Below are 26,901 nucleotides of genomic sequence, written 5' to 3'. Positions count from 1 at the left end.
GCACAATTTCTATTGTTTTAAACTAGCGAAGCATAATAACTCTGTAAACTTGATCATGCATTACAGATTCCACATTATTAAAGGTAGTCAGTATTTGGGTCACTTTTTTATTTCTGACGAAGTTTTTGACATGTTAGCTTATTTGGAAATAAATTGAGTCGGGGGGGAATTTTAAATTTAAAAAGTAAACAAAGCTGTTACAGCATTTGTCTTACACTTTGGAAAACTTGAACTCAGACAATAGCAAAATGAACCTATCCAAGAATGCTCATGAAAAGTAAGCAACTGTGACTCTGGATATTAAGGAAAGGAGGACTATACATAGCCCTCTTGTCTCCTGATGTTAAATCAATCTTGTTGACATGGAAAAAACCAGGAAGTGAAACCTGCCAATTTCTTCAAATCTGTGCAAAAAGCTTTTTGCTTCTGTATCTGGCCTGTTAAGGTGGTATTGCTCCATCTGATTTTATGGATGGTAATCTCAGTCTCTAGTGGAAACTTGCAATTTCAACATACTATTAGTTCAGTCTAGAATATATTTAATGAACCAAAACTTGTCAGGGTTTGCATGAGTGTAACTGTAACTTAGTGAATGGCTCTGATACACAAGAAAGAATAAAATCAAGCTCACTCCCTCTGTTGATTCTACATGGTAACCAGAGTAAAAAAATAAATTATTACTCTTAAGTCCATGAACGTGGTTCTGAATACATACAGGGATCAGATCTATGAATAGGAACATTCCAGTTTTCCATACACTGTTTTCAGAGAGAACCATATTTTAAGGCATACATGTAACAGCATAACTAGTAGGTATTTTTGGCTACATCTGTCACAATAAGCACAAATTTATAAATCAGAAAAATTAAAATTCTGCCCTTATACAGTGTGTGCAAGTTAATTATTGACTTTGGCCCTGCTGCTGAAAGCACTTATGCATATGAATAGTCCCATCCAATAAAGCTACTATCATTAGAAAAGCTACATATGTAAATATCTGCAGCAATGGGTCCTTGGAGTGGCTGCTATAGCAGTTACCATAGATGACTCACTCAACTCAAGTCATATGTGTTTCAGGCTGGACTGTAATAATTTTGTGTTCTGCTTATTGACAGATGCTGATGAACTGGCAACTATAGTACGAGAACTGAATTACAGAATTTGTGTTCAGTCAGCAAAGCTGCTTCGTCATCTGAAGCAGAAAGATAGGCTTTTACATAAAGTGCAGAAGAACTGTGATATTGTCACAGCCTGTTTGCAGGCTGTTTCCCAGAAACGCCGTAAGTACTGTTTTGTGTATGTGTGCATTAGTTGTGAGTAGTTTATTTAATTAATATGGCAGTATTTCGATTAAACCCTTGAATTTCATAGCATGAGACTTCTAAACAAGTTCTAAAATCAAGAAGCTAGTTTATGCTATTAGATTCATGTACCTAGTTCCCATTGAAGTCAATGGGAGTTGCATGTGAATCAGTTAAAAAGAATTGGTCCAAATAATTGATAAGATATGCTATAATATTCCAAGATGTATGCATTGAAGAAGTTCTCTCTCTCACAAAGTACGCTCTGTAATGCTTTTTCAACTTTAGCATAGGGGAAACATGTTGATTTTGCTTGCTGTGTTTAATTGTAAACTTTTGTATGGCTGGGGGGAGATAGTAAGTGCCGTTATTTTCTCTTCAGTAGTAACGGTGTGTTGTATGTATGTTTTTCATTCCAGAGTAGTATTACTAGTATGCCATTTCTTTACGAAGTGGATTCAGAACTATAGATATTGTTAGGAAGCTTGAATATCAACATCTGTCATTTATGCCAGGGTTTCAAAATAGGAGCTGTGGGGAAGAAGAGAAATGTTGCTTTCTGAGTGTTAGTTTTTTTCTCAGACTAAACAGAATATTTTTGTATTTAATTTTTGATCATTGTCGAAAGGCACTAAACTACTTTCAGTAGGTTCTTGTACAGTGAAACTGTAAAATGTCATATCTAAAACCATGTCATACCTTTAGAAAGGATGTATGAAAATTACCTAACATTCAGTCTTATTTTTTTATTAACACGCAGCGTGACAGGTACAGTAAATGTTCAGGTAAAGTAAATATAAGCATGACCACTTACAAAAATGCCTGCAGCAGCTTTGAGGTGCATGTAAAAGGTTTATTTTAAAAACTTACTGTAGTGACATATATGCTAATGTGGTGTAGTTAAGGGTTTGTCTGGTTCTATTGTAAAATTAGATCTTTGAGCGTTTATAAATGTTGATGTGCTCTACATGAAATTTAGCAAACGAGTTCTCAGTCGATATATAGTACTTAAAATACATGTTCTTCCTCTAATCTCTCCTTTTTCCCCAGAAAAATTTTCAAGGCCTCAATTCTGTAAATGCTTCAGCACAAACATAACTTTAACCTTGTGAGTAGTCCCAAGATTGGGTCCTAAATTCTGACAGTGAAATCCTGGCCACAGTGAAGTCAATGGCAAAACTCCCATTGGTTTTACTAGATTCAGGATTTTTCACCCTAAGTGTAAAAGAACTGTGAATCTTTGTTTTAGATGTTTTTGTTTTTATTCATACTGTTGGAAAGTGGCACCTTTGTTTGAAAGAAAACAAACTAGCTATCCCTGAGAAAGCAATTTCAGTTTTGAAATGTGCAGTTATTGTTTAACAGCTGTGTGTGTGTGTGTGTGTATGTTTGAAGTCTGGTTACAGGCATGCAGTGTATCTAGGGCCCTACCAAATTCACAATGCATTTTGATCAATTTCACGGTCAGAGGATTTTAAAAATCGTACATTTCATGATTTCAGCTATTTTTAAATCTGAAATTTCAAGGTATTGTAATTGTAGGGGTCCTCACCCAAAAAACAGTTGTGTGTGGGGAGGGTCGCAAGGTTATTGTAGGTGGGGGTTGCGGTACTGCTACCCTTACTTCTGCACTGCTGCAGGCGGTGACGTTGTCTGAAGAGCTGGGCAGCTGGAGAGCTGCGGCTGCTGGCCGGGAGCCTAGCTTTGAACGCAGAGCAGCCTCCAGCAGCAGTGCAGAAGTAAGGATGGCATGGTATAGTATTGCTATCCTTACTTCTGCACTGCTGCCTGCAGAGCTGGGCCCTCAGTAGCCACCACTCTCCGGCCACCCAGCTCTGAAGGCAGCAGCGCAGAAATAACAGTGGCATGGTATAGCATTGCCACCCTTACTTCTGGGCTGCTGCTGCCGGAGTGCTGCCTTCAGAATTGGGCTCCCGGCCAACAGCCGCCACTCTCTGGCCCCAGCTCTGAAGGCAGTGCAGAAGTAAGGGTGGCAATACCGTGATCCCCCTAAAATAACCTCGCAACCCCCCTGCAACTCCCTTTTGGGTCAGGACCCTCAATTTGAGAAACGCTGGTCTCCCCTGTGAAATCTGTATAGTATGGGATAAAAGCACACAAAAGACCAGATTTCATGGCGGGGGGACCAGATTTCACGGTCCGTGACACTTTTTTCATGGCTGTGAATTTGGTAGGGCCCTAAGTATAGCTCTTTAAATTAGGCTTTTATATTTAGTAAAAGTTGTTTAACATTGTGGTAGACATCTAGATACACACACAAAAATCAGGAAGTTCAAATGTATCCCAAAGCAACTGTAATTTAGTCAATTTGTACATTTAGGATGTAATCCAGCACTCACTGAAGTCAGTAGAAAGATTCCTGTTGGCTTTAGTGGGCTCTTGATCAGGTCCACAAAGTGTTAATTTTTATGCCTTAATGTAAAAATACTAACACCATATATGTACAGAATTACATTTGCTGTGGGAATACAACTTTGAATGTTCTGACATTTGTGCATCTAAAATCTCAGAAATGTTATGGCATTAACATAGATTTTTCCGCTTGTCTTCAATTTTTAAAAAGACTTTTTAGAATGCGTTGTGATGACATTGAAATAAATGCATAATATGAAATAATCAACATTTAACTGAATTTATTTTAGTGTATAGCACTCCAGCTATACACATGCTCATGAATGCATATTTTGTCTACGTGCCTCAGGACCTATTAAAAATATTAGTAGAAATCACTGGACATAGTACATTATTGTACTAGAAGCATAACTTATTTTTGAAACTCATCAAAAGTTCTTGTAATTGAAAGCCAAGTGCATAGCAAGTTCAAATGTTGTTTCTAATGGACACTGAATTTCTTTTTCAACTACATTTTTAAATATCCAGTTTCTGATAGAAGAACCAATAATTATTTTAAAAGTATCTAAAGAAAAATGTTTGTAAGCATCACAAAAGATTTACTATAAAAATGTATTCTTGCAATGTTTTTGTTATGGGCAGTAAAGCTTTCTAATGTGCTGCTCCATATTAGTATTGCAGTGTCTTGTATTACTAATGTTTGTGTCAAGAACTCATTAAGGCAAATTGGGCAAACCACATTGCTCTCTAAAAAATGTCTAAAAAGATTTTCTTAGTGACAGGCTAAAAAATTGTTTGGAAACGTAAGTTAAGTCATTTAAAATATTGCCTAAACCTACTTATTTATACAATGGCGCCGTGTCTGGTGTACAAAGTTTCACACTATGTTTGTGCTATATTTAAAAAAAAATGCTGCACACAACAGCACTGAAATTTGCATCTAACGCTAAGAATCCAGTCTTAATTTGCCTGTGATGTTCAGATGCTCAGTGGCCCCCTCCCACATATAATAATAGATCAAATGCAAACAAGTACCGTGGTGAAATAGTTAATGGTAGTGATTCTGCCTCAATTCCGAGCTTTGTTTACGTGATATAATTCAAACCCTTAACTGAACATGGTAATCAAATTCATCCCTTATGCAACTGCACTTAATCAGTGGAGTTATATGACAGGGATAAATTTGGCCTATTATTTTGTGGCTAACCATACTATACACTTGTCTATTCCTCTGCAGTGAATAAACTGTCAAAACCTTTTACAATGATCATTTAAATTCTAAGTGATAACATCAGAGTTTAAAATTTAAAACGTTTATTATACCATGCAGATAACTACTGGATGGATCAAATACTGAGCGGGATTCACTCTCAGGTCTCTGCTGGAATTCATTAAATACTTGAAGTGTGGTCTTCTGGCAGCTTTAGAGGCTCATGACTGACTTTATTATTCCAGGGCCATCAAGAATCCAGTACAATGCACATAATAGTAACTTCTTTGGTAGTAAAAAGAACTAATAGAACAAGTGTGGAGGAATGAACTGTCATCATGCATGTTGCAACACTGGATTCTAACAGAATGCACTTCATATACTTAGACATTTTGTATGTTGATATAAACATTTGTCATTGGCAGATGAAATGCATTTGTAGAATGAAATGCATTGTGGTCACAAGTAGACACTGCTATAAAATATAAAATGCATTGCAGAATGAAATGCATTTTGATTAGAAGTATACGTTGCCAGGGTTCTGTTAGACAGTGGATAAATGCTAAGAACAGTACACCATGTTGGAGTTTTAATTTGAAATAATTAGTGGTTGACTACCTTTATTTCAATGGAATCTGTTTGGGGGAAAAAATGTTAAGGGGTAAGTCAGTGGGATAGAATGCCATAGTGGTCTCCTGATGCCAGATATTTTTTCCAAGCAGACACTTACCTGTAATTTAATAACTTTATTGTATTTATTTGGTATAGTAGGAATGATGCTGGGGCATTGTAGATGTCCATTAGGGATGAACTACTTCAGGTGCACATTTGGTGTGTGCACGAAAGTGCCATAAGCAAACAATGCTTGCTTAATCACAGAGAATACTATATTTATATCAATCTGGGATTGTAGAATAGAATTCAATAAAGAATAAATGAAGGGGCATGTGTCTGTGTCACATATCTGAAATTAGAAAATTGCCGAATATTATGTTAGCAGTTCTCATTCAGAGAATGTGTAAGGGTGACACCTTTTTTTCTGTAATGAGATTACGCAAACTTTTTGGTTGCTTTCTTGACAGTATGCTTGTTTCACCTATTAAATTTCCTTTCTGAGTGGCCACAGTGTAAACCAGAGTTTCTTGAATCGACAAATTTTAACCCCATATTCTTTTTTTTTTTTTAAGAGATGTTTGAGTGGCTTAATTTTATTTCCATTTAACTTTTGTTTGTAAATAAAGGGTTAGCCATCTATCAGTTAGATTTCCACACATTTAATTTGGTTTCCTAATAGGGATGTTTAAAACTAAAATTATTGCATAAACTGGATTGAAATTTATGTCAAAGGAGTGAGTAATAACATTTTCTAGTATTTTTCCCTTTGAAGCAATATACTTTCTTAGCAGAACCAGATGAATGAAATTTCCTTTCTGTGAACATTTTTATGAGATTTAATAGGGAATAAAATTATTCATGAAGTTACAAACTTTTCTTTTGATATGTTTTAAAAAGATATTAAATATTTTCTGTTGTAATGCCTTTTTAGAAACTTAAAAATAAACTATTTTATCAATGTTGCAAACATTGTTTCCTGCAGAGTTCCATTAAAGACACAATAAATGTGTTAGTTTTTCAGGTTTTTTTCTCCCCTTCTCCTGGTTTCCTATCCAGCCTCCTCTGTCAAGTATTGAACTGTTGAGCCAGCAGGGGGAGCTAGAATATTTTATTTCATGCACAAGTGAAGACTTAAAGGTGGTGGTATTTTTCATTTTTCATAGATTCATAGATATTTAGGTCAGAAGGGACCATTATGATCATCTAGTCTGACCTCCTGCACAACGCAGGCCACAGAATTTCACCCACCACTCCTGCAAAAAACCTCTCACCTATGTCTGAGCTATTGAAATCCTCAAATCGTGGTTTAAAGACTTCAAGGAGCAGAGAATCCTCCAGCAAGTGACCCGTGCCCCATGCTACAGAGGAAGGCGAAAAGCCTCCAGGGCCTCTTCCAATCTGCCCTGGAGGAAAATTCCTTCCTGACCCCAAATATGGCGATCAGTTAAACCCTGAGCATATGGGCAAGATTCACCAGCCAGATACTACAGAAAATTCTTTCCTGGATAACTCAGATCCCACCCCATCTAATATCCCATCACAGGCCATTGGGCCTATTTACCATGAATATTTAATTACCAAAACCATGTTATCCCATCATACCATCTCCTCCATAAAGTGATTGAGTTTAATCTTAAAGCCAGATAGATCTTTTGCCCCCACTGCTTTCCGTGGAAGGCTATTCCAAAACTTCACTCCTCTGATGGTTAGAAACCTTCGTCTAATTTCAAGTCTAAACTTCCTGGTGGCCAGTTTATATCCATTTGTTCTTGTGTCCTCATTGGTACTGAGCTTAAATAATTCCTCTCCTCTTCTGTATTTATCCCTCTGATATATTTATAGAGAGCAATCATATCTCCCCTCAACTTTCTTTTAGATAGGCTAAACAAGCCAAGCTCCTTGAGTCTCCTTTCATAAGACAAGTTTTCCATTCCTCGGATCATCCTAGTAGCCCTTCTCTGTACCTGTTCCAGTTTGAATTCATCCTTCTTAAACATGGGAGACCAGAACTGCACACAGTATTCCAGGTGAGGTCTCACCAGTGCCTTGTATAACGGTACTAAAACCTCCTTATCCCTACTGGAAATACCTCTCCTGATGCACCCCAAGACCGCATTAGCTTTTTGTTTTCTTTTGTTTTTTCGCCCAATTACAATGATGGCTATATTGTCCCTCCTTTTTGTTTTTGTTTTTCTTTTCAAAGGATTCAGAAATGACTTGCAATATGGCATTTCTTAGATTTGTCTGAAATATGTGATCAGACATGAACCTCATTGATAAGTATTAGGCACAGATTGAGATTTTTAATTTGTATTCATGGAGAGTGTATTTGGCTCCAGAAATAAGATATAAAACAGGTATAAAAATAATAGAAAAATGTCTTTAAATTTATAGCTGACACTGGTGAATTCACACACACATAACCTCCCAAGGCCCACTTGTTCTCAGTCCTAGTCTCCCTCTCCCACCCCCCGCCCCCAACTCCTTATCCAGTGTCTGTGTTTCCCTTAGTGGCTCCCTGTCTCCTTCTCCCCACCACACCCCAGCTCCCAATCCTAGTCTTCCTGCCCAGTCAGTCCCAGTCTTCACCTTCTAACTGCCAGTCACAGTTTCTTTGTCCCCTCTGCCCAGTCACAGTCTTACCAAGCTGCATGTCCTAATCTTCTCCTTTCCCATTCTCGCTGTTCTGGGTCATGTCTTCTCTCCATTAGAGTCAGACAGATTTTTCCTCCATACTGCCCATGTATCAGTAGAGAGGTCATTGACAGCAGTGGAGAGATAGGCTCCCTGCTCTCAGTTCTGGTGTCTGCCATCACCCTGCCCTAGGAAAGCCTGGCTTCGCCCTACAGTCCTGATTTGGAGCATGCTGAGTTGCTCTTTTGGGGTGGCTGAGTTAGAAGCCTTTGGGGGTGGAAAAAATCTGTTTGCATGTGCTTAGTACAGACTTCTTTGGGTTTAGTAGCTAAAAATCTCCAAAGAGTTCATCCCCACTGAGCATGTTCCATCCCCCACTGTTTCTAGTGCTGACTGGATTGTGCATGTTCAGCGCGGCTGCTGACTTATTCCCTAGCTTCTGTTTGCCAGAAGCTGGGATTGGTTGACAGAGCATGGATCACTTGATGATAACCTGTCTGTACATTTACTTTGGGGCGCCTGCCATTGGCCTCTGTCAGAGGACAGGATACTGGGCTTGATGGACCTTTGGTCTGACCCAATATGGCCGTTCTTATGTTCTTAGAAATTCTGGATTTCAGTGGCTGAACGTATTAAACTATATGGATTCACAATGGTTTCTTCATCTGCTGACTTGCAGTATTAGTAATCTCTTTGAGTTTGATTTAAACTGATATAAAGCCACCATATACTGGAATCATCTTAGTGTATAGGAGTTTATTATGTGTTATTGCAGGAAACATTTGATACCATGAGTAGAGGAAAGGATTGTGCCTATGCTACCTGTTTTCCACTAGTAAATTCTCTGTCATAATATATATTTATCTCCCTACTATACATTCCCTGGGGACTTCTAAGAAAATTGTGAAAGACCCACTTGAGATGGCAATTGCATAGGTGCCTGGCTGGGTGGTTTTTTAAAGGTACATCATCAGCTTAGAAAGGACAGTTCGATATGCATTTTTTAAACCTACATTTACTCTAAATGACAAAGCAGGGACACTTTTTTTTCTTTCCCGGTTTTGTTATCTTTCACACATAGCACCAGACAAGAGCAAAACACTTGGGGAAATAAAGACAAACATGGTTTGTCAAATTAATAGATTTACAGAGACACTCAAAGGTAACTGTATATTTTTTTAAATAGCTAGATTTAAATAGGAGTCTGTTGATGATTTATCTGTTTTTAAATGTCTATCTTTGGTAGTTCTATATTCACACAAAACGATCCTAAAAGAACATTATTATGGTTGCAAAGTCAAGCACTCAAAATTATGACATGCCAGAATTAAGGTTGCCTGTGCAACCTTAATTCAGCTCCCTTGTGTGTGTGCATTATGATACAGTCCTTTATTACATAATTACTTACTATTTCTTTCCACAGGCCCATACCTCATTCAATGCACAGGACTGACATTTAATGAGCAGCTATTCAATATTTTGTTTTCTTCTCATTGTTCGATGAGACCACAGGCCTTGTTGACTGCACAATATTCAAACGTGCTCAGCATATAAACATATTAATTTTTGGGGGAGATTTTCTATGGCAGTCATCATATCTGAGTGTTTCATAAACATGAATGAATTTATTTTGACAACACCCTTGTGAAGTGAGGAGGTGGTACTGTCCCCATTTTACAGATGGGAGCTGAGGCACAGAGTGATTAAGGTCAAGAGTATCTCACTAATTTTGTGTGCCCAATTTAAGACACTTAGTACTTGATTTTTTTCAGAGCACTTAGCATTATATAGTACAAAGAACAATTCCCATTTCCTTCCCTTCTCTGTGAGGAGAAACCTGTACTCAATGACTGTTGCTCCCTATGCAGGTTGGGCCTACAAGAAATCTGGGTCTCCATTGTTGTAGGCTAGTGGCTGATATAAAATGAGGGTTTAAAATCACACTTGTTTAAATATGTTCCTGCCTCTTCATTGAAGAAAGAGAAGTGTCTGCAAAAGGCCTGGTCTACACTCCAGCAATAGGTTGACGTAAAACAGCTTACGTCGACCTAATTATGTCAGTGTACACCCTGCAGCCTTGCTCCTACTGATATAAGTGCCATGCTACACCAACATAATAGTTTCACCTTCACAAGAGGTGGAGGGCTTATGTTGTTGTAGTTTGGGCGACACCATGTCCCTATAGACACTGCGTTACTTACATCTGTGGGCTGTCATTCTTAGTCTTAGTCACCGCTGCAGCCTTGAAATTGACAAGAAAGCTGGCTCCCTAGACGGGCTGCCACTCTGGCTTGGGCTGCCACTCAGGCTCAATCTGCTTCCCAGGCTCCTCCCTCCCCACAGAGAGCCCTGCTGCCCCCCCCGTCCCCCCCAGCCCCCAGGTCCTGGCTCCCAGGGTTGCAGCCTGGGCTCTCAGCTCCGTGCCCCCCACTGGGAGTATGGTAGCTGACTGGACTCTGGGTGCAGTTTTCCCCACCAGGAGTCTGGCTGCCCCCCCACCCCTCTGGCCTCTCGGCTCCCCAGTCCCCACTTGGAGTATAGCTGTGCCCAGTGGGAAGCTCCTTACCCAGAGTCCAATTGGCTGCTGTGCTCCTTGCAGGGAGCTGAGAACCGGGGGGGAGGTGGGGGGTGCTTCCCATTCCTGGCAGGGAGTGGGGAACCAGTTTGCTGGCAGGGAGCTGCACGCAGTGCTGGGTGCACTGGTTCTCAGCCTCCCATGCTGTCCCTGTTAAGTTGGTAGAAACGCTCCTGGTGAGGACACGCATCACCGACGAAAAAGCAAAGTGGACATCAACCACCGCAGTAATTTCTGCGGTGGCTGTTAGTCAACCTAACATAGGTCAACTTAAGTTTATAGTGTAGACAAGCCCTTCGAAATCTGAGATTACTCCCGGGGGAATTCTTCGTCGCTGCGTGTGTGCAGAATTCATGTCCCCCGCAGATTTCTTTGCTTCCCTGCAGAAAAATGACTTTCTGACAGGGAAGCAAAGGGAAGCTGCAAGAGCAGTCATGCACCACTCCCTAGCTGCACACGTACATCGTTTCAGGCATCTGGAGCAGCCGGCAGAGAGGTAAATCACCCCAGCCAGTGGCTCCTACCCTGAGCTGATAGTCAGGATCAGCTGATTGCCTCCAGCCTAGCCGAGACTGAATAGGACAGGATTTCCTCTTCCCCTGCAAGGAGTGGCTGGGGCTGTGTCAGAGCCACCCCCAGAAACCTTCCTCAGCTGCAGGAAGCTCAGCATCCTCCCTTGCTTTCTGCCCCCATCGCTCCTCAGCTGCAGTGGGAGGGGTCACTGTCTGGGGAGCTGCTGCCCCATCCACCCAGCACTTGTGCATCCGGACCTCCCATACCCAGATACCCCCACCAAGCCTCACACCATACTTCCAGAACCCCCCTAGCCCTCCATACCCAACCCCCCCCCATTGAACCTCAGCCCCTGCAATTGGAGCCCCCTGCACCTGAACCCACCACCTCCAGACCCCCACCCCTGCACCCAGAACACCTCCCACTGAGTACCCTGCACTCTGACCCCCAATTAGCTGCACCCAGACCCCCACCCCACCAAGTCCCACTCCCCCAGCACCCAGACCCCCCTACTGAGACCCCCACACCCAGACCCCTCCGCTGAGCCCCAAGCCCTTTCACCTGGAAGCCCCAGCAGAATCCCATTGTCCCTGCATCTGGAACCCCCGCAGTGAGCCTCTGTGCATCCAGATCCCCCCCCAGACCCTCCACTGAGTTGCCTGCACCCAGATTGTCCCACTCAGAATTCTCTCGCCCCACACCTAGATCCCCCCACACTGAGCCCTTCCACACTTTGATCCTGCCTGGTTGAGGCTGCCTGCCCTGCACCTGGTGCAGAGGGGCAGGGCGCCAGGTGTTTCTGGGGTAGGCCCAGGCCTCGTGCTGTATCAGGGTAGGGTGCAGCCTCATGACTGAGTCCATGTCCCAGGGGTTGGGGGTGGGGAGGCTGCAGGGTGATCTCCCACTTTCATGCAGCCAGTGGCCTGTGTTCCCCACTGCCATCCTGGAGCCTCTGCATTTATTTATTGACAAATAAAACTTGCAGAATTTTAAAATATGGTGTGCATAATTTTTAATTTTTTTGGCCAGAATGCCCTCAGGAGTATAAAATCATGATGTCTTTCTCTTGCTGTTTCCTCCACAAACGTGAGTTAAAGATTAGTAGTATGCATCTAACTTGTCTTTAGGTGTCCAAGTGAGCGTGAAGCAGATCACTCACTTTGAAAAATACCCCTTATTGTCTATGGGTTTGGTTAATGGACTTCAAAACGAACACACGCAGTTCTGATGTGTGAAATAAAGCAAATTCTCTATAGTAACTTTTTACAGAAACAAATTAATTGAACTATTCAAGAATATGTTCTCGTCTGATGCAATTATAGTAGACTGTTTGGTTGTTACAGAAATTGATCTCTGATGAGGCATCGTCAAATGATTCAACTGGTTAAGTGTGTCTGACCTTTCTCTCTCTCTCCATTTGTATCTGTCTATTTAGTCAAATTACTATTACCTGCGCTTCAAAGGCATTATGAATTTCATATCTTAGATACTGTGTCCTTTAAAAATACAGACATAACTAATGTTGAGTGTGCTTGGTTCTCTTCTGTCTCAATGACTGGTGGTTATTCTAATTCTTTTTGATCTTCTGTCCTGCATGTGGGTCTATGAAGAATGGGGAATAGGAAGAATCATACACCTCACATACAGAACAAATCATATTTAGTTGCTTTGTTATTTGACTGGTATTGGGGATGGGCTATCATGACTGCTGTTTGCTTTTACTCTTTTTTTCCCCCCTCCCTTGGATTTCAGGATTGGTTGCCTGTTTGTAATAAAAAATGAAAATGGAATGTTGTTACACTCCTATGCTTTTAATTAGTCTCTCTCAATAGCAAACACTTGGTTTCTCTCCATGGAGTGAAGTTAACCCTGGTACAGAGGGATGGTCAAGGCACTCAGCACCACTTTAAGATTTGCATTGGGGCTACTTGAGGGTGAGCTTGGAGGGCTTTAAATAGGTCATCTGTGGCCACTACTAGGCTTCTTCATCCCCTGAATGCTATGGAGAGAGTTTCTATGTCCCCACATGGGTTGGCAAGGAGTGGAGTGCTGGGGCAGCCACAGATAGGGGACCATAAAAATCTATATTTAAGCAGATCTAGTGGCCCCAAACATACTGCACTTAGTAACTGTAAGTACTCGTCTATAGGCTGTAATTCTGCTGTCTGTACCTGTGTTGGGGGTGGCAGATTTCATCTTTGGATCCAGCCCCTGTACTGGGTCCAGTTACTCAAACTGTATGTGGATGAAGTGAATGTAACTGTTTGTGCAAAATATTTAATGAAGCTAAAATAACACCCAACGTTATCTAGCATAGAAGCTAGTACTGAATTGTGCAGTAGTTAAAAATAGTAAGGAAAAAACGTTTGAAAAGAGACCACTGCTATAACAAACACAGAACTGTAAAATAAAATGCCATTGGAGTATTATATTTCCTTAACCAGTGGCTATAGCTATCCCAGACTTCAGGGAACTTGAAAGCACATTTTGTTAACCAGTTCTATTGTGGTTAGAGCCTGGGCTCCTGGGATGAGAAGCGAGCTTTGTATATTATATTCCTTTGACACCAGGCAGAAGGTACTGTAATTGAAACACAAAATAGGTGTTATGGTAACTCTGTTGCCTAGGGGACTATCAACAGCACCCTTACACCATTATTCCTTGCATAGCTGTTCATGGGGAAGTGTTGCAGTGAACAGCTGCTTGTTATATTTATAACACTTGACAATGTAAATTATGCTGGGAATGCTAAATATCTCTGTTAGTGGGAGAGGGAAGAGAAAGAAGAGTGAATGCTATAAAACAACATAAAAGTCTAGAAGGAGGTATAGAATATTGAGCAACAAGATGGCCACTTGTGGGAACTACAGAATATAAAACTGCGCGAGCAACCATTTTTGTTCATAAACCTCTGTTTGCCTACAAATGCTGAAAGCTGAGTACATTATAGTAGAGCTTTAGAGGGTGCTAAAGCATTTTACAATCTCTGTTCACACTACACCACTGAAATACAGCCACCTCTGTACTCGGGGTGGTGTCCAGCTAGTATGCAGAACAGCATAGGGGAACATTTAGGCAACAGAGATGCCAGGGTTATTTCCTATTCTTATCAAAAGTATCCTGGGATTTTTAGTGTGTACACAGTACAGATAGGACTCTGAGAACTGACGTGTATCTGTTGCCTATGAGGCAGTTATTTAACAGTCTCAAGTACAACTCCCTGACCAGCAAACTTAGTGGTGAATCGTCGTCACATCTCCTGAGGGATTTCCCAGTAAGAATTTTCTGCTTTTGTTTCAGGATATAACATTCTCATCAATGGTGCTATAATGTGTGCATGTTGCCTGGGGCATGTGCCCTGGATATGTACTTTGTGTGCAGTTCAGGTTGGCAATGAATCTTATAGGTTTATTTTGTTCTGACTTTCAGTCCTCTAGCAAAGAGAAGTATTACTAATTCAAGTGAGGGAAGTACCATATCTAATTTCCTTATGCTATTTCTCTGGGCTTACCTGTTGCTAGCCTTTTGTGCTGGCTGATGTCATTGTATAACACACCCTGGCTGGCTAATTCAGAACATCCACTGGCGATCTATTCTTCTGCTATCTAATATTTTCCTTTTAAAGGAAGCAATATCTATAGAAATTTAATTTAACAATCTGTTCAACCTCTCTCACTTTGTTACATACTAATGAAATTCTGTTGTTGGGCAACTTTAGATCTGGAATTCTTCTGAGATCACTTTAGGCTCTGGATCTAATTTTCATTTCTTAGCTATCAAGAGGAAGAAAAGGTTCTTTGTGCTTTTGGTGCTAAATGCTTTTCTCTTTCCCTCTGTCTAGCCAAAAAGGAAAAGGCACAAATGTGTGCTATGCCTGGGTCATTCATATGAGACCTAAAACATTTCCTGTGGTCTTGGTACTTGCCAAGGTGGTCCTAACACAAAAGGTGTCAGAAACTAGTGTCTAGAGTTGTGTGGGAACCAGCTTTTTTTATTTTTGGGAGTGGGGGGGAAAGTTTTGCGATTTCAAAATTTCTTCCATTCTGGAACAGAACAAGACCATTTTTAGAAATTTCCTGCAAACCAGAATTCTGAAAAAAAATCTGGTTTGGGTCAAGTGAAACATTTGTTTTGATAAAATATGGAAGATTTTGTTCTGATTATGGCTTTTTAAGTTTACATTTTATAATATCAAATTTTAAAAAAGAAATAGAGTAATTTCAAAATGGAAAATCAAAAAGTTTTGAAAAGGTAAAAGTGTAATGTTTTGACTTTATAAAACCACTTTTTAAAATTTTTGTTTAGAAATTATTTTTTGTCAAAGGTGACATGTTTCTGCAAAATGTTGCACTTTTGACAAATCAGCATTTTACAATGAAAAAGTTTTCCATTGGAAAATTTAGGGCCAGGTCTACCAGTGGCCTTCCTGTGAGTAAAGAAGCAGTTCCCTCTGCAGCTCATTTCCAGGAGTCTCTTAGGGTACGTCCACTCTGCAAAAAAAAAAAAAAAAAAAAAAAAAAAAAACCCTAACCAACTAAACAAGAAAAGGTGGTAGCAAGTCTCATAGCTCTTAGGGTTGCCAACTTTTGTCATATTTGAAAACCGGACACTCCAACAGGAGTGCCGGAACCTCCTTTTCCCCTCCAAGGTCCAGCCCCCACATTCACTCTTCTGCCCCTCCCCCAGCCTCCATCACCCACTTGTCTGCAGAGGTGGGACTGGGAGCTGCAGCCACCTGACACAAGTAGGAAGCGGCCTCGGCTGAGTAGGGGCTGGCAAATGTGATGACCCGGCACCTCCCCGCCTGTAGTAACCAGACTTTGGGTGTCTGGTCAGTAGCTCTTTTCGACTGGACTTTCTGGTTGAAAACTGGGCACCTTGCCATCCTACTCATAGCCTGGATGTACAGACTCAGACTTGTGTGGCTCATGCTGTGGTGCTAAAAATAGCAGTGTAAATATTCCTGCTCAAGCTGGAGCCCGGGCTCTCAGACCCACACCTCTTGCTGGGTTTTCGATCCTGAGCACCTGCCCACACAGAAATGTCTACACTGCTATTTTTAGTGCCATAGCCTCAGAGCCAGGGTCTACACACTCGGGCTTGTGCTATGTCTACACTACTGTGGTAAGTCAACCTATGCTATGCAACTCCAGCTACATACCTTAGGTTGAGTTACCGTGTGGGGGTGGGGAGGGAGGGGTCAGCGTCAGAAACTCTCCCGTCTACTTACCTTACTCTTCTCATCAGGGGTAGAGTACAGTGGTTGACTGGAGAGTGATCTGCTGTCGATTTGGCGGGTCTTCACTAGACGTGCTAGATCGACCGCCAGTGGATTGATCTCAGAACGTCGATCCTGGTTGTAGTGTAGATATAGCCAGTGACTTGTTGCTGTGGTGGTGTTTTTTTTTCCCCAGTGTAGACGTACCCTAAGTAATTCTGCACTGGGACTTCCTGGCTGGTTCAGGTTGCTGAGGAGCCAAGCTTTGTTCCTTGAGCCAGCTGTGCTCCTGCTTCCTGTTTCAGGCTGTTGATGACCCTCCTACTCTCCTGTGCAAGTGTTCCTTTCAACATCCCCCTGGGCTGCCCCCAAGTCCTTCTTCCTCATGTAAACCCCAGCTCCCCCTGCTCCAGTGTGTCTCTTCCAAATCTCTCAGCGTATGTCTACACTGCAAAGAAGAACCCACAGCTGGCTTGTGCCAACTGATTTGGGCTCCCAGGGCTGGGGCTGTTTCACTGGAAGCCTGAAAATCTACATAGCAGTTACATATCCCCTTAGCCCGAGTCAGCTGGCACGGGCCACTCTCTTGGTGTCTAACTGCTGTGTAGGCATACCCTTAGACCCTGGAACCTTTCCTACTTCTACCTCTGCTATAGATACCCCCAGCTTCTGCTCCTTTGCCCCACCTTAATAAATCTCAGCCCACCTACCCCCTCATCAGCACAGCCCTACATAAATCCCATACAAAGCAGAGACTTGTACAGGAGTGTAACATGGGACTTCTGTTGGGTTGTGCAGCTGAGGGGGACTGGATAGCATGCTCCTCACAGAGCTCCATTCCACCCTCCCCATGAGCCCTGGCCCTTTGCTAACGCCTCAGTCTACCCTGCCCTAAAGTGCACCTTGCACTACTGCCTCAGTAACCATCAGCAATAGCCCTGCTTCCCACTATGAAAAGCTGTGTTGCCCACATGGCTTATGTCCTGCCCAGAGACCTGTTTCCCCAGGACATTTTCCTGGATGTGCTTTAATTTCTAACTAGAATGTATGCACTTACTTTACCTAATCTGAAGAATAAATTGTTTCTGTTTAATGCAGTAATACTGCCTGTTATGTGGCTCAGAACCCTACTTTTTGCCATTGAACATAAAATATATACAGGTCCTAAATTCCCTCTAAGCTACGCTGCTCGGTGGCCGCCTAGCAGGCTATCAGGTGCCACGCACTTCAGGTGTCCCTCTCCTCACTACCATGCTGTTCCTGCCTCTGCCTTGGAGCTGCTCCCAGGAGCCTCCTGCTTGCTGTGCTGGGGGAGTGGGTGCTGATATCAAGGTGTCCCCCTGACCCCACCCCTATACCCCATCTCCACAGAGCAGTGGGGTGGGGGGACGACACGACAGGGTTCAGGGCAGAGGGAGCTTTCTGGCAGCTGTTGCTGTGTCTGAACCTGCCTATCTACTTAAAAGGCCAGTGTACTTAAAGGGGCAATGCGCCTCTCTCTCTCTCACACACACTCTCACACCTCCCAACACATACTTGTGTTGTTGTTGTTTCTTGATACTTCTTTCAAAGTGTGTTATTTTAATTTTTGACTGGTCTATGCATTTCATAACTCTTATTACTCTCTTACGCTTAAATTTAATTCTTTGAGTAGTGAGTTCTAAAATGCCTAACCCGTCCTGGCTGGAGTAATTATCCCTCTGGTAACTTTTAGAAAATATATATTATATCTAGGTTTTCGGTTTCTACCGATGGCGCACATCCACACATTACCTCGATATGGTGCACATAATAAAATTCATTCCGCACATGAAGGGAAAAAATTAGAGGGAACTCTGTGCAGGACCCCACATATTCTGAGATTCTATGGCTGTACAATTCATTCTTTCCTGCAAAACTATGTTCCAGAGTCTAATATTTCTTTTTAGTCTTTATCGTTATAAAAAAAACCTTAAAAAAGTTAAACAAATGTAACTTATGACCAAGCTGTCTTCATGAGTCTCCAGACTGCCCAAAAAATAGCTCTGGGAAATGCAAATCACTCTATTTATGTCCATGGATTGTTAACTGTGGATCCTAGAGATGACTCTTAAATTTAACATTCCAGTGCTGATCACTTTACCAGAAACATCAGCTTCTGTGCTTATTCCACAGTCTCAAATTGCCTCCATCTCTTGAGGTGCTAAAGCATTAGCTATCCTCTACCCAGCTGGCACAATTTCCAGTTCTCCCTGAAAACATCTGCAGTGCTCTTATGCATTATACAAAAGTTGGCTGACTATCAAAAGCTGAATGCGGATACACAGTAAAATAAATGCTATTTAATAACAAAATAAATAAGAGGCTACAGTGCTTACTGTGTATTTGAATATTTAATTCAATAAACCCCTCCAGAATCTGGTATGTTTTTGCTGCAGAGTCTAGGCCCAATGTGTTGTGGAGTACCCAGGTCGTTAAGCATATGTAAGTTTAGAATTCCTGGATCTCTGCCAAATTTATATCCTTGACCTTTTGGGACTAGCGGTCATGAGCATTATTTTCTTTGATGGTCTGTTAGCTACCATGGTAACACTGAAGTGGTAAATTCCGCTCCATTTTATCTATTCACTTTCAATCTTAGATATCCATTTGTGGAATTACACTCATGGTTTGACTTCTTACCTTCTGTTCCAGATTCCTCCATCTGAACACATTATTGGGCACAGGTACAAGCTGGTGGTTGACTTCATATTTTTTTTATGATTATTCATCTGATGCATGTGAATTTTGATATATTTGCTGTGAAACATATAAGTGAGTGTGTCTTAATAAACTGATATATAGTACTTGTTATATGATATATTTATATTAATATTTAAGGTAGCAGACTATTACCAGCATTTGGTTCAAGTACTATTTCTACCTATTGGTTAGTTAGCCAGAAGCAGTGAGGCCTAACACAACTCGATGGCCCATTTCAGCTCCTCAGTTCATCTTTTGAAAGTGTTGTGCAGGTTTCCTCTGAGGATGAGGACTGAGTGGTCAGACATAGAGGTCAGAGATAGAGTGATCACTTTGTGTTCACCCACAGGTGATGTGGTGTGTTCCTGCTTGAGTTCATTCGAGTTCATGTCTGCACTATGAAATTAAGTCGACTTAAGTTACGTCAACGTACAGCCACTGCAGTAATTAAATCAGTTTTGTGCGTCCACACTAGCTCCTTCTGTCGGCAGTGTGTGTCCTCACCAGGAGCGCTTGCACCAACTGTCATTGTGGGGCTCTTGACTGCTGGAGGCCCCTGCCTGGCTCTGGCTGTCAGCTGGAACAGTCAATGCAGTGTCTACACTGACACTGCATCAACCTAACTACACCAACCTAAGCGCTATGCCTTTTGTGGAGATGGAGTTATTAAGTCAGTGTAGTGGGTGACTTATATTGGTGGGAGCAACATTGTAGTATAGACTCTTACAGTGTTAGGTTGATGTAAGCTGCCTTAGGTTGACCTAACTCTGTACTGTAGACCAGGCCTGAGTTAGTTTCTGAGACCTGAAGAAGAGCTCTGCATAAGCTTGAAAGTTTGTCTCTCTCACCAACAGAAGTGGGTCCAGTCAAAGATATGACCTCACTTATCTTGTCTCCCAAGGAATGTTCAAGGCATCAGTGGACAGAACCCTGTTGATTTATGTGAAAACCAGAAAAGACGGATTTCCAGTAAAGTCACCATCTTGTCACTCAGTATACAGGGGTGAGGCACAGCTTTGAGGGCTAGAGTTTAGGATTAATGTGAGGGTTAGAATTATGTATACAAAGTAGAATAGCTCCAACGAGAGATTGAGAGACCCAATCCAGAATAGTCAATAGCCCAGAGGTTAGGGTACCTGTCTTTTTTGTGGGAGACCAGATTTAAGTCCCTGCTCTAAATCAGGCAGTGCCCTGTCCACTAGACTGTTGGCTGTTTTTTCTCTCTCTTGTTTTGACCAGACATTCCTTCCTGAACCTGAGAAACCTTGCCAATGAAAAAAATGTTTTGTCAAAAACTCCTGATTTTTTCTGTAGGTGAAATTTGAAGAAACTGTCGATGGAGTAAAACTAAAAATGTCCAACAAACTCTGTCTATTGGGGCTTTAAATGATACTGAAGAATTTAATCTCAGAAAACTGCGTATTCTTCTTTGAATGCTTGCACATGTCCATTCCAATGTAGGTGAGTGCACACCCTGACCGCACAGTGCTGGAATTTTTTCCCCTAATGGTATACATCGGGTCAGCTCCAGCACCCTCTGGTGCCACACACTTATAGCGCCAGTATAAGGGGCCCTGCTAACCCTGAGTCCCTTCAGTTCCTTCTTACTACATGTGACGTGACGGACGATTGCTGGAACTTCTCTCATTGCTTCAGGCAAACTTCCCAGTAGTTTTCTGCTATTTCTCTTCTTTTCCAGTGTATGCAGTTGTTATAGTAGTGATAGTTAGTCAGTTTTTTTAGTTATGTATTTGTTGGACTACTTCGCACTCAGTTAGTGAGGTTGGTCCACTCCCTGGTGCCAGGGCAAGCCTCAGTCACCGGGCTTCAAGCCCTGCGCTTCTTGCAGCAATGCTAGATGCTATTGAGTGACCTGGACTTGCATTGTCTCAAGTTCTTGTGGGAGTCTCATAGAAAGGGACCACTGCCAGATCTGCAAGGACTTCAAACCTCACACCAGAAAGGACCAGAAGGTGAGATTGACGGTCCTTCTCATTGAGGCAGCCCTGAGACTCACTTCAGAGCCGCGCTCAGACTTGTCACCAAGTACCTCAGCTTTGGTGTGGAGCACTCCCCTCACCGGTCATGAGTCTTGGTGCTGGTCCCCATCTCCGGTGCCTAAGAAGAAACATAGGAAGCAGCCAGAGAAGAGTTGATCCCCGGTGCCAAAGTCAAGCAGGTATGGGGACCGGGTTAAAGTGAAACCTGCGTCAGGCTGCTGTTCCACCCTGGCACTGCAACAATCAGTACTGGCAGCTCCAGGACCTATGCAGGCCCCACTGACTCCAGCGTTAGAGACACCACCCTCAGGCAGACAACACACCAAGCAGTTCACAGTGCTGTTGAGATCAGGTCTAGGTGTAGCAGGAGCGGGGTCTCCACTGAGCGGTCTAACAGGATTGCAAATCAATGCTGCCTGGGCCATGCTGGGGCTATGAGAATCACCTGTGCCTGGTCCTGCTTGATTTTCATCAGATCCTTGTGTATCATCAGGATGGGGGAAAGGTGTAATACAGGTGATCTATCCATGATAGCAGGAAGATGTCCTTAAGAGACCCCGGGCTTTGGCCTTGCAGGGAACAGAACTGGTGGCATTTCCTGTTATCACAGGTAGCAAAACAGGTCTATAAGGGGAGTTCCCCCACTGTTGGAAAATGCCCCTTGCAATGTCCAGCTGAAGGGACTATTTGTGGTGAGAGGAGAAAGACCTGCTGACGTGATCCGCCAGCTGGTTCTGCGCTCTCAGAAGGTACGACATCTGGAGATGGATTGAATGCATTATGCAGAACTCCCATAGCTGGACTGCTTCCTGGCGTAGGGGGGAGGAGTGAGTTCCACTCTTCCTGTTGGTGTAGAACATGGCAGTTGTGTTGTCCATGAGAACCAAAATGAGTTTGTTCGTAACATGGGGCCAGGAATGCTTTACAGGCTAAATGGACCACACCGAGCTCCCTGACATTGATATGAAGAGAGAGCTCTTCTGGGGACCATAGCCCTTGAGTCTTGAGGGACCCCAAGTGGGTTCCCCAACCCAGCGCTGATACATCCGAGACCAGAGACAATGATGGCTGAGGCTGCGAAAAGGGCACTCCTTCACCACAGACCATGTGGTGGTTCAGTCACCAAGTCAGTGAAGCAAGGACTTGAGCAGGCATGGTGAGCACTGAATCCAGAAGATGCCAGGTAGGTGAATACACTGTGACACAGCCTCCTGTGTCACACTACATAAGTGCATGATGCCATGTGGCCCAGAAGACTCAGACATTTTCGAGCTGTTGGGACCAGGTGGATCTGGAGGGACCTTACCAAGACCATGATTGCCCGAAGCTGGTTTTCCAGGAGCAAGGCTCTTGCCTGAATGGAGTCGAGGACTGCACCAATTAACTATCCTCTGCATCGGGACAAGAATGGATTTCTGTGTGTTTTATCAGTAGGCCTAGGGCCTGGAAGGTCAATTGGATGAGATGGATGTTGGATTCCACCTGAGCTTTGGACCAGCCTTGGACCGGCCAGTCATCAAGGTACAGGAAGACATGCACTCCCCATTTCCTGAGAAAAGCCACCACCACTGTTATACATTTGGTGAAAACCCGTGGAGTAGCCAACATGCCAAACAGAAGCCCCGCAGACTGGTAATATACCTGGTTCATGATGAATCTTAGAAGCCTTCTGTGGCTTCTAAGATTTGGAAAATTGATATGTAGAAGTATGTTCCTTTAAATCAAGGGCAGCATACCAAGTAGGTCGAGATGTGTTGCACATGTCCATTCCAAAACCCACCCTCCTTCCCCTCTTATCGGAGTCAGCTGGTAAGAAGAAACGGAAGGGGCGCAGGGTCAGCAAGGCCTTTTATATCAGTGCTATGAGCGCGTGGCGGTGCTGGAGCCGAACCAGTGGATACCTCTAGGGAAAAAAATTCCAGCAACTGTGCTTAGGGCGTGCACACACCTACATTGGAATGGACACGTGCAACACATCTCAAAGAACAACAGTTACAGAAAGGTTAGTAACTGTTTTTCTATAAATTGCTTGCTTGAGTTATTCTGTGAAAGAGAGATTTCCTGGATCCTGAAGATCAAATGGAGGGAACAGCTGTTGGGGTAATTAACACTAGTAATTACTAATTTATGGAGAGGCAGGAAGTGCTAGCAGCTACTGAACTGCAGCTTTGCAAGATAGATTTGACTTTAAAAACAAGGTGATGTAAAACTGTCTATCAAATTTAGTCCACTCAGATCTGTTTCTTTTTATAATGTGTACTAAAGAAGCTCTGGAGAGGATGAAAAATGTGGCAATTAGATTTTAAAATATTATGGTCACTGTAGTTGCATTATGACTCTGAGATTGGTCATTTTAACTGAGTCTGCTGTGGACTTGCAGAGTAGAGCGTGTATGCCTGAATAACTGCTTGCCACGGGTTGCACTCACAACTTGGTAGGAATATGAAGGCTGCATTTAGTTTGAGTATACATTTTACTGAATACTTATTTACAAACAAAAATCCATACAAGCACATTATTTTATTTATTTGTATCTTTCTTTGTGCGAGGCTGGAAACTGCATGTTGTGTTTGCCAGAAATCAAAACCTGTAGCTGATGAGCTTTGTTCCCTCTCTATGATGATTAAAGTAGGATTCTGTGAGCACTCTGATTATATATTGGATTCCACAGGCAGATGTAAATGGTATATCTTGTTGAGGCTAAAGCTTTTTCTCTGTCCCTTTAAAAAAAATCTGTCATCAGCTTTCAGCAAAGTACAGTAGCTTTTAGTAAAATTGCAGTATTGACTTTGTGTCTTTTTGACTGTCAAATATCTCATCTCCATCTCTCCCTTTTCTGGAAGCAAGAGGAGTTGAATTATCTGCAAGTCCTCCATTTTGCTGTAGCAGTTGTTCTAGGTCGCTGGTGATAAGGGACATCCTTTCTTATAGAGAAACCTGATAGGAGTGTTTAACAGTACTTAGCACTTTATATACTCCTGTACCTGTTCAAAGTGATGTACTGACAACCCTACTGGGTTGAATATAGTAGAAACCTGTAGCTGATTAGCTTTTGAGCAACCATAAATTTAACAACTATTTAATTTTCAACATTTGGATTTCAGAATAGTCACATCAGTAAATTTGCCTTATAAAAGGAGAACATAAATCTCAAAGTCTTGTTTCATTTGCCCAGGAATTAAAGTTAGAATAAAAAGAGTAATCATAATAACCTATTATCCTATGCTATTCTTATACATAGACCAAGAATCTGTCTATTGGTCCAACTTGCTTTTGTTTCCAGTTGTTTAATATATTTATTGCTCTGATAGTTTCCACTAGGCATTAGGTACATATTTGTTGTTAGCCACAGTGTAAAAATCTAATTCTTCTTCACATTAGAAATGTACCGGGTTAATCTAAAATAGATCTTCTTTAGCAAGATAATGAGTTGACATTTAGATGTATAGCAGTCTATTCCTGTTAATTCAGGTCCTCCAAATTTCATATTTAGGGCCACACAAAATCCTGTATCAGATCAATGCTGAATAATTGCTAGCTGTATTTTACAGAAGAGAATAGCTGTCAATATGTTCTACAAATCCAATCTAATCCTGCAGAATTTGACTGCTGAACTGTAAAATTAATATAATGGAGGAGGGCATGTTTGATTATTTGAAGTGGCAGTTTCCCTTTTTAAAAAGGATCAGGGAAACTTTCTCATATTTTCATTTCTGATTATGTGAAGTATATAATCCATTAGATTACTATCCTGCAAAATCAGATAAAGGGTGAATCAGTGTATCCTCTGGTAGCATGACCTTTTTAAACTAAAAATGAGTGAACAAATTATTTTACTGCATAGTAATCTAGAGGCAAGCTATTAAATTTTTATTCTGACATCCTATTAAATTGTGGAATCTGACCCAAGAGTGAGAGAGACGCATTATATACAGTCGGAAGCAATTGAGAGAAACAGAAATGAATAGCAGGGATGGAGAGGTGAAGAGATTGCATTGGAATTTCTTTCACTTACCAATCCAAAAGACTAAGAAAGCCACCCACCAAGAACCACCACCACTCTAACATGTATAAATGCATTTGCCCTGTAATGTTGTAAAACTCATTTGTAATCTAATGTTCCATGTTCCACCTATGACTAAATTGTAAATATTTCAGTGGAAGTTCTCAGTGCAGCTCTGGGGTCATTACTTTGACATTTTCAAGAGAGTCACCCTAAAGCAAACCAGAGTGACTTTGAGTCAGACTGTAAGTTTGTTGTCTTTATTTCTCCCTCCACCTTCCCCCCCCCCCCCCCCTGCAACAGCCAATAATGTGTCTGTTTCCTTTGAAGCTGGGTCTTTCAGCAGAATCCAGATGTAAGATCTTCCCCATGCTGGCAAAGAATCAAGTTAAAACAGTTTATTGTAACCCAGTTTAACCTAGTGCATCCCACCCAACATGGATGGGACTAACCTGTTTTTGGCCCCGTCCACACTGACTAGCGAAATTGTTGGGGGATGGTTAGGTTGTGCTCCCTAGAACCAACCATGGACCTCCCACCGCGCAAAGGTGGGGGTGGGGGCTCAGCTTTTTCCACAGCAGTCACTTGCTCTTCCAAACACTACAGAATGTGCTTTGTAGGTCTGTGGTCCATATGGGGATGGGGTCAGTGACTAGGTAGGCTGAGAGGAGTTGGGGCTATATTAGCTTTTCCACTGAACCCCCTCTACAGTTGGATTTCTCCTTTCAGGGGGTCCTAGTGGCAGCCATAGACAGAGGAGTTCCCCTGGGACCAGGGTGCCTGGAGCTTTGGGCTAGCATAGAGGTACAAGGCCTCCATGCTGATCCCTCCCCACCCCGCAAGATTTCTCTTGGGGATCCGTGTGGCTTGTAGGTGGGTCCTGCAACCTGTTCCACTGGGATGCACCCCTCTCCTATCTGGAATGATAGGTAAGTAAAAAACTGCACCAAAGGACTCTTGCAGAATTTTCCTTACTGCTCCATCCCTTCCACTGGTTTACTGCGGAAAGGGATGATCTGGCCCCACGTTAGAAACTGAGTTCTCTTGGGCAGGAATTGTCTCTTGATTGTAAAAAGAAAAGGAGGACTTGTGGCACCTTAGAGACTAACAAATTTATTTGAGCATAAGCTTTCGTGAGCTACAGCTCACTTCATCGGATGCATTCAGTGGAAAATACAGTTGGGAGATTTACATACACAGAGAACATGAAACAATGGGTGTTACCATACACACTGTAACGAGAATGATCAGGTAAGGTGAGCTATTACCAGCAGGAGAGTGGGTGGGGGGGGGGACCTTTTGTAGTGATAATCAAGGTGGGCTATTTCCAGCAGTTGACAAGATCCGTCTGAGGAACGGGAGTGGGGTGGGGTGGGGAATAAACACGGTGAAATAGTTTTACTTTGTGTAATGACCCATCCACTCCCAGTCTTTATTCAAGCCTACGTTAATTGTATCCAATTTGTGACACCCCCCGCCCCCCCCCGCTGTTCCTCAGCCGTTCTTGTCAACTGCTGGAAATGGGCCACCTTGATTATCACTACAAAAGGTTTTTTCCCCCCCTTGCTCTCCTGCTGGTAATAGCTCACCTTACCTGATCACTCTCCTTACAGTGTGTATGGTAACACCCATTGTTTCATGTTCTCTGTGTATATAAATCTCCCAACTGTATTTTCCACTGAATGCATCCGATTAAGTGAGCTGTAGCTCACGAAAGCTTATGCTCAAATAAATTTGT

General features: G+C 42.3%; 1 protein-coding gene across 3 annotated transcripts in view; it reads left to right on the top strand.

Annotated features, from left to right (window-relative positions):
* TBC1D30 (TBC1 domain family member 30) overlaps positions 1–26,901 on the top strand; it is an 86,256-nt gene that overhangs the window by 5,846 nt on the left and 53,509 nt on the right. For 2 of the 3 annotated variants that reach the window (XM_037887269.2, XM_037887262.2), the window contains exon 2: positions 1,116–1,280. In XM_037887269.2, coding sequence (XP_037743197.1) covers positions 1,116–1,280 — 165 coding nt within the window. Of the gene's footprint in view, positions 1–1,115; positions 1,281–26,901 lie in introns of those variants that run through there. The other variant, XM_043548376.1, reaches the window with a different exon arrangement.

This window comes from Chelonia mydas, chromosome 1 (assembly GCF_015237465.2).
Source record: "Chelonia mydas isolate rCheMyd1 chromosome 1, rCheMyd1.pri.v2, whole genome shotgun sequence".
Taxonomy (NCBI): Eukaryota; Metazoa; Chordata; order Testudines; family Cheloniidae; genus Chelonia; species Chelonia mydas.
This window is presented reverse-complemented; position numbering and strand designations above follow the sequence as displayed.